This window comes from Andrographis paniculata, unplaced genomic scaffold, assembly GCF_009805555.1.
Source record: "Andrographis paniculata isolate CXL003 unplaced genomic scaffold, ASM980555v1 Contig55END, whole genome shotgun sequence".
Classification (NCBI taxonomy): Eukaryota; Viridiplantae; Streptophyta; class Magnoliopsida; order Lamiales; family Acanthaceae; genus Andrographis; species Andrographis paniculata.
This window is the reverse complement of record NW_026137590.1, coordinates 2,662,204-2,670,421: the sequence shown is the minus strand read 5'-3', so window position 1 is coordinate 2,670,421 and position 8,218 is coordinate 2,662,204. Positions and strand designations below refer to the sequence as shown.

The 8,218-nt window shown below is 28.3% G+C and overlaps 1 protein-coding gene across 1 annotated transcript; it reads left to right on the top strand.

Annotated features, from left to right (window-relative positions):
- Window positions 1–267: 267 nt before the first annotated feature.
- On the top strand, window positions 268–2,811 carry LOC127256399 (malate dehydrogenase-like). The gene is made up of 7 exons (XM_051282406.1): window positions 268–423; window positions 1,155–1,313; window positions 1,413–1,588; window positions 1,710–1,987; window positions 2,084–2,219; window positions 2,324–2,435; window positions 2,513–2,811. The coding sequence occupies exons 1-7, from the start codon at window positions 279–281 to the stop codon at window positions 2,605–2,607; spliced, it is 1,101 nt and encodes a 366-aa protein (XP_051138363.1). The 5' UTR covers window positions 268–278; the 3' UTR covers window positions 2,608–2,811.
- Window positions 2,812–8,218: the final 5,407 nt, after the last annotated feature.

Sequence of the window (8,218 nt, the reverse complement as noted above, 5' to 3'; positions counted from 1 at the left end):
ATTATTTTTATTTTATAAAAATTTAATAATATATATAAAAAAAATTTAATTATAAATATAATATTATTATTAATACACACAATTTACCCTAATCAATACATTTACACAGACACATCCACAGCCGCTGCAGCCGTCCGCCACCAGGTTTTCCTCTTTACTTTTTTCGGTCCGGTTTGGACCGGTTTCGGTTTAAACAGTAACCGCCGGTTCGAAACCGGTGAACCGGCGGTTCGAAACCGAATGGACAAGAAAATATCCTTCTAAGGTCAGAAGCTTTAATGATAAATATTGTCACGCTTTGTCGCAGCAAGAAGTCCACACTGCCTCTCAACTCTCGAGATTCTCTTCGTTTTTTCAGATCGGAGATTTGCTGTGAGAAAATGGCTAAGGAACCAGTTCGCGTTCTCGTCACCGGCGCCGCTGGTATTGCTTTATCTGCGGTTCATTTGTAGATCTGCTATTCGATTTAACTATTTATTTATTTTTCCGGGATGTTTGATTGATTTACTCATCGGTGGATCGTTTTGTGGTTTGGATAGGACCGACCTAGATCTTGAATAATTGCGATTAATTGGTTTGAATTTATCGTTGATCTTTATTATACTTGTGGAGAAATTGGAGTTAAAGGCTGAGATGCGGTGTTTTGGAATAATTTTATATGGACGAGTGATGTTTAATTGAATTTGAATGTCTGTGGTTTTTATTTAAACAAGAAGTGAATCAATTTGTCGTTCTAGTGTACTGTGTACCCTCGCCTTTGGTTTCGTTGAAAGAATTCTGTGTAAGTTGATGTGCACGGCTGTTAGATCTCGTTTTGTTTTGCAGTATACTGCTTAGTGAAGTCATATGAAGCAGTACAATACGGAATCTAAAGTTTTCCAGCTTTACATGTGATTCTGGTTGCAGAAATGTTTGTTTTGGTTTGGGTATTCTATACTCGAGTTGGAAATGACCTTAAGTTATACTGAGATTTGTCGTTTACAATTTTAGTTTTGGATAAATCTGTGGGGTTTGCTAGAGAAGTTGTTTGTTGTTTTGTTTCTAATAAAAAGTCAGCTAGCATGCTTTGTTCATATGTTACTTCTATTTTTCCTTCGATGTATCATGACTCTCATGCAAAGAATTGACATTGTTATGATTTTTTTGTTGGATAGGACAAATCGGATATGCTCTTGTTCCTATGATTGCCAGGGGAGTCATGTTGGGTGCAGACCAGCCTGTCATCCTCCACATGCTTGATATTCCACCTGCTGCCGAGGCGCTCGAGGGAGTGAAAATGGAATTGATAGATGCAGCATATCCTCTTCTTAAGGGTAGCCTAGATGACAAATTTCTCGTTTGATTTAACTCTTGATTGAAGATAGACCACAAGGTTTTTCTAATTTATGCATTCTTTGTGATGTTTGTATTAGGTGTTGTTGCCACAACTGATGCTGTGGAAGCTTGCAAGGGTGTTAACATTGCTGTAATGGTTGGTGGATTCCCGAGGAAAGAGGGCATGGAAAGGAAAGATGTGATGTCCAAGAATGTCTCCATTTACAAGTCCCAAGCTTCTGCACTCGAGAAGCATGCTGCTGCTAACTGCAAGGTATTGTTTTTCCATTGATAAAGAACTAAACAAACTGCGCGTCCATACCTTCTAGTATAATGTTTAAATTATATTGTGAATTAGGTTAATGTTTCTGATGTTGCATTGTTTACTGCCTCAGGTTTTGGTTGTTGCAAATCCCGCCAACACCAATGCATTGATTTTGAAAGAATTCGCCCCGTCAATCCCCGAGAAGAACATTACTTGCTTAACTAGATTGGACCACAACAGGGCCCTTGGACAGATTTCAGAGAGATTGAAAGTTCAGGTGTCTGACGTTAAGAATGTCATTATTTGGGGAAATCATTCCTCAACACAGTATCCCGATGTCAACCACGCCACTGTGAAAACCGCGGAGGGAGAAAAGCTTGTCCGCGGACTTGTAGCTGACGATGACTGGTATAGAAGTTTGACCTAAATTTTTAATCCCATCACAGTGCCATATTACCATTTTTCTTTCTAGATACTCTCCTTGATATGCCCATTTTATGTCAGGTTGAATTCGGAATTCATAACCATTGTCCAACAGCGTGGCGCTGCGATTATCAAAGCCAGAAAGTTGTCCAGTGCACTTTCAGCTGCTAGCTCTGCCTGCGATCACATTCGTGATTGGGTTCTTGGAACTCCTGAGGTAGCCATTTCTTTTTACCGATTATTTCCTAATTGACATGAAATCAATCGTATGTAGTCATGTCTGGTGGCTCTAAATCGAATAGCCGTGATAATCTTTATCAGGGTACTTGGGTTTCTATGGGTGTATACTCGGATGGTTCGTACAATGTTCCGTCTGGGCTGATCTACTCTTTCCCTGTCACTTGCAAAAATGGAGAATGGAGCATCGTCCAAGGTGAGTGTGATTAATTAGGAAATGAACAAATAATCATGATGGATGCATATTGGTAATTGTGAGTATTGGAATTTCAGGGCTGTCAATCGATGATTTTTCGAGGAAGAAATTGGATTTGACAGCCCAAGAGCTGAGTGAGGAGAAGACTCTGGCATACTCGTGCCTGTCTTAAGCAGCGAATGAGAAAATGTTCTACTTTGGACTGGTGAGTTCTGCACTTTTGAATAACCGATCCATAGTTACTTCTTTTTTTCCAACAATTAGTGATTATGATGGAAGCTATGCTATATCTCTGTTTCTGTGGATCATCATCCTCATGGACTACTTGTGCCACCATGACAATCAATACTCTTAAATTTTACACACTTTTTCATTATATGCCCCTCTCTCTCTCTCTCTCTCTCTCTCTCTCTCTCATATCCAAACTTATTCTCACCTTTTTTTTTTTTTTAGTTGTCTTTCAAATTTATTCTGGTTTCAAATGAGTATAAATTTACACGACGGGGGAGTATATGAATTCTTGGCTTATGCTTGTGTTTGTTCGAAGTGATTTGGATTTTGTGTTTAGTTTTGAAATAGTAAATTAGAATGGTTGTTTGATGTGAAATAAAAATGTTAGATTCGATATTTAAATGTAAAATTAATTTTTAGTATGATATAAGAAAATGAAAATTTGTAGTTGATTTAATCCAATTTAGTTAGGGCTTGTTTGCTCGGAATAAGTGGCTTGGTCAGGGTGTTAGTGTGTTAGATTATGATTTTGTTGGAAGATAATGTTAGTGGCGCGGAATTTATTTTGACTCCGTCAAATTTTATGGATCAGCATATGCCATACATACAACATATATTATGCATATTACAAGATAATATTCTGTTCGCCTATAAGGTCATATTTACTTTTTATTTAATATTGAAAATATTTTTACATTTGTATAATTTTTGCTCAAATATCTTTATATTCGTATTATAAGACACTAATTGAATTATTTTTGTAATTTTTTCTTAATTTGTACTATGTTTTAATATAATAATTAATGTTCAAATATTAACATACAAAAAGTAAATGAAATATTTGAACAAAGATTGTACAAACATATGATACTATATTTTTATTTTTATAACATATGTTATTGCTCGAACGGATTAAAGTTACTCTGGGATAATATGCTGATCTGATTCGGTCAAATCATCGCAAATTTTTTATATATCTTATGGAATGAATTTAATCATCGCAAATTTTTTATATATCTTATGGAATGAATTTAATTATAATATGAACTATTGTTTCTTGTTAGGTTTTTTTGCGTAAGATTATTACAACTTTATAGGGTATGTTTGTTTAAAAAATTTCAACGAATTTTCACTATTTATTATTTTTTTAAAAAAAAAAAGAAAAATCAAACTACATACTATCTTTTATTTTTATATTATACTAAAAAATTATTTTTACATTCATCAACAACTATTTATATTATATCATACAATTATTTTAACTCAAAAATTTTACCATTCAAATTCTAATTTAAAATCTAAATTCGCAAACAAGACTGTTGTTATCCTATATCCTATGTATATGTATATATTTTTAAAATATTGGTATTATTTATTGATACTAATTTTATTAAAATTATAAAATATTTATTAATCTTAAACATTAATTTTTTTATTATTTTAATTTTTTTTCAACACTTCAGTAGCCGTAACTTTCCATTTGGGCTCTAACACCGCTATTACAAGATTTGTAACATACAACAAATAATAATAATAATAATTAAAGATAGTACTACATCCGTGGAGTGTCTTGCTGACTGTAAACACACAAATTTAGGATAAAATAATTAAGTAGATAATTAAAAATGTATTAGTAAAAATAATTAATTTATAATATAAATTATTATAGATTAAGATTAAAATAACTAATTAGTTTAATTAAAATTAAAAAAATTATATTAAAAAATTTAAAATAAGATTAAGATGGGTAATCATTTTCCAAAAAATAAAAATAACATGAGATGTCAGACGGACAGAAACGACAACATTTAATTATTATTCTATATTTAATTTTATTTACAATAAATATTATTTTCTCCGTCTGTCATATTTAGTCCATTTGAGTTCGGTCATATTTAGTCCATTTGAGTTTTATATGAGAATTTAAAAAAAAAAAATTTAAATATTTTATTAAAAAAAAAAAGAAGTAAAATGCTAGTTTTAGTTATTTTTAAAAATTTGTTAGAAATTAAAAAGAATAAAGAAAATAATAAAATTAGTAACATTTGTGCTAAATAAGTGTCGAATGAAAAATAATAATTAAACATAATTTTTTTTCCTTTTTTCAAATATTGTAACAAGGTAAATTTAACTTGTATAAAAAAAAAATGGAAGTAAATATTATTACACAATTTATATTCTTTATTCATTGCCTTTAAATTTTCATAAATATCTAAAACTAATTAATACGTTTCAATAAAATATTTCCTAATCTAATAACAATAAGAGCAATGTAAATGATAGTGAAGTAAAAACAGCTTTTCTTAACAATGCCATAAATGATAGAAAAGAAAATAATTGTCAAAAATCTACTTTTTATTTTTTATATTATATTAAATATTAATTTTACATTTAAAATATTAAATCAATACTTATTTATATATCATACAACTATTCCAATTCGAATTTTTTATTATTAAAATCTCAACCCAAAATTCAAACCTCAAAACAAACACACTTTATGTATTACTATTAGAATAAAATTTTTGATAAATTTAGAATATTTTGTTAGTTTTGATAATATATATACCGTTGTGATTGAAACTGTCACATTGTTTTTTGTCAATCGGGAGTTATATTTTTTCCACGTAAAAATTAACAATATTGCTAAAACAAATACAGATTATGATGAATATTTAAATAACAGAATGTATATATATTTATATATATGTTCATGTTATTTATTATGCTTCAGTTTTCCTTTAAATTGTGTATTCTATAGATAATCTCGCCGCATGATGTATGTAATTATTTATGTTTGTAATTCCACTTGTTTTATTAAAATTATCAATGTTATATTTGTAATTTAAAAACTTTATATATATAGACATGTATATCAAGCCCGTCTCTGAAGTTGGGCCACGAGGGCGACTGCCCAGCTCAGCCCAAGAGTGGGTATATATATATATATAAAGGAATTAAACACAAAAGAATGTATATTTTCCAAAATTTTAGGGTTTTGATATATATAATATTAGATGTATATCTATAAATAAATTAGTTACAATTCTTCTCCAGTTTTACTCCAATCAAATTATCGATTTCATAATTTTTATTGTCTCTCCCTTTAACACATTTTTTAGATTTCTTCTTCAAATAGTTTACTAAGTTATGCTCCATGTAATCTTTTGATTTTTGTCCCTTTGTAATGATTTTTTTTTTTTTCTAGTTAGGAGTTTTTATTTTTATTTTTTATTAAAAAAAGTAATAAAATATGTTTCATATTTTTATTCTAAGCCGTTTCCTTCAATAGTGGCGGTTTTTGGATTTTAATTACGTTGGTATTTTATTATTATTTAGTTTATTAAAGTTTATTTTTATAAAGTTGTGCATGATATAACAAGATCGGGGAACCCTAAACTTGTGAATATATTTCAGTTACTAACATAAAAAAATCAGGTGCTTATGTTTCATTTTGTTAGTTATATTTTATTATTGCTTATCTTATTTGCATAGGAATGTTGCAAAAAAAAGATATATTTCTGATAGTGAAAAAAGAAAAAAAGAGAAAGCGAATAGAACAATTAGTAGAATCACAAAAATGATCAATTGATAATTTTTATTTTTTTTTCTAAAAATATAGGTTCTTCCAGTGAGGATTTGAATATAAATGATGTTATCAGTTTGAATCTAACGATGTATTAAATACTGAAAATAGATTTAGTGAATCTAATGCTACTAATTCGAATGAACATAGTAATGATCCAAATATGTCAAATTATATAGCTGATGATAATATTTTAGATGAAATTTTGTTTCTCTATGATCCTAGGTGCTGGAATAATCTTATAATAAAAAAAGGGATATGTTAATTCAAAAGGGACCAATAAGGGAGTTAAATCTTACATTTCCTTTAAATAGTATTTCTAAACATTTTTTATATGTTCATTACTCTTGAAATTTGAAAAATGGTGAGATTGCAGATCGAAAGTGATTAGTTTATTCTAAATATAAAGATAAAGTATATTATATTTGTTACAAATTATTTAAATCTATAATAATAAAAATTACTTAGCAAGTGATGAATTAAATGATTGAAAACGTCTTGGAGATAGACTTAAAACACATTATAATAGTTCTGAACATATTACTAATATGAATACCTGGAATGAGGTAAGAATAAGATTAGCAAATAATCAAATAATTGATCAAGATTTGCAACAAGAAATCATAAAAGAAAAAAAAACGTTTGAGACAAATTTTAATAAGAATTATTTATGTTGTCAAATGTCTTACTAAAAATAATTTAGCTTTCAAGGATCTAATGCAAAACTTTATCAGAGTAGTAATGCCATTTTTTTTTGGATTGATTGAAATGATTGTTGAATTTGATTTAGTAATGCAAGATCATGTTAGAAAAATTCAAGATCAAGAAATTTATTTTTATTATCTCGGCCCTAAAATTCAGAATGAATTAATTTTATTATTATTAGAAATTCAATCATAAAAATTATAAAAGAATCAAAATATTTTTCAATTATTTTTTTTATTGTACCTCTTATGTCAGCCATCAAAAGTAAATAACATTAATTATATATTGTGTAAATATGTCAAATAACAAAATAAAAATTGAAGAATATGTTTTAGAGTTTCTAAAAGTAGATTATACTAGCGGGTTAGAACTTCTTAATGAATTACTAAATGTGCTTAAATCTCTTGATCTTGATATTTATAATATTAGAGGACAAGGTTATGACAATAGTTCTAACATGAAAAATAAACACCAAGGAGTTCAAAAACGATTATTTGACATCATTCATAGAGCATTTTATATGTCATGTGCTTTTCATAGTCTAAATATTACTCTTTGTAATATGGAAAATTCTTGTGTGAGCTATCTCATTTTTTGAAGTTATACAACGTATATACATACTATTTTCAAGTTCTACAAAGAGATGGAAATATTTGCTTCATAATGTGTGTGGTTTAACTGTAAAATCTTTGTCAAATACTCAATAGGAGAGTCGGATTAAAAGCGTTAAAATTATTAGATTTCAAACTCTTCAAATTCGATTGGCTTTAGTAGATTTATATAATTCTTGTGGTGATGCTACGTCAAAAAGTGAGCTGAAAGTTTAATAAGTGCTCTTGAATCCTATAAATTTTTACTTATTATGGTAATTTGGTATGAAATTTTAGCTGTAATTAATATTGTGAATAAAATATTGTAATATGAATCAATATGTGTTGATATTGTCATCTAGCAAATACAAAATGTTATGAAATATTTTGAAAATTATAAAAATGTTGGATTTGACTATAGTTTAGAGAAAGCCAAATAAATTGTCTTTCATATGGACATTGAATGTAAGTTTCCAAAATAATGTCAGTTTTTATAGAAATAAACGATTTGATGAAAATAAAAATGAAAGTGAAATACAATATGACAAGGAGCAATTTAAAATTAATTATTTTCCACTTATTTTAGATATAATTATTGCGTCCTTAAATGAGATATTTGAATAATTATATAAATTTAATAATATTTTTGAATTATTGTTTAATTCTAAAAA

What these genes read in the sequence shown, in the direction of transcription:
- LOC127256399 (XM_051282406.1), top strand. Translation starts at nt 279, where the DNA reads ATGATAAATATTGTCACGCTTTGTCGCAGCAAGAAGTCCACACTGCCT. An exon ending in AGCATATCCTCTTCTTAAGG is followed by an intron (nt 1,314 to 1,412) that starts GTAGCCTAGATG and finishes TGTTTGTATTAG; the next exon opens with GTGTTGTTGCCACAACTGAT. An exon ending in ATGCTGCTGCTAACTGCAAG is followed by an intron (nt 1,589 to 1,709) that starts GTATTGTTTTTC and finishes TTACTGCCTCAG; the next exon opens with GTTTTGGTTGTTGCAAATCC.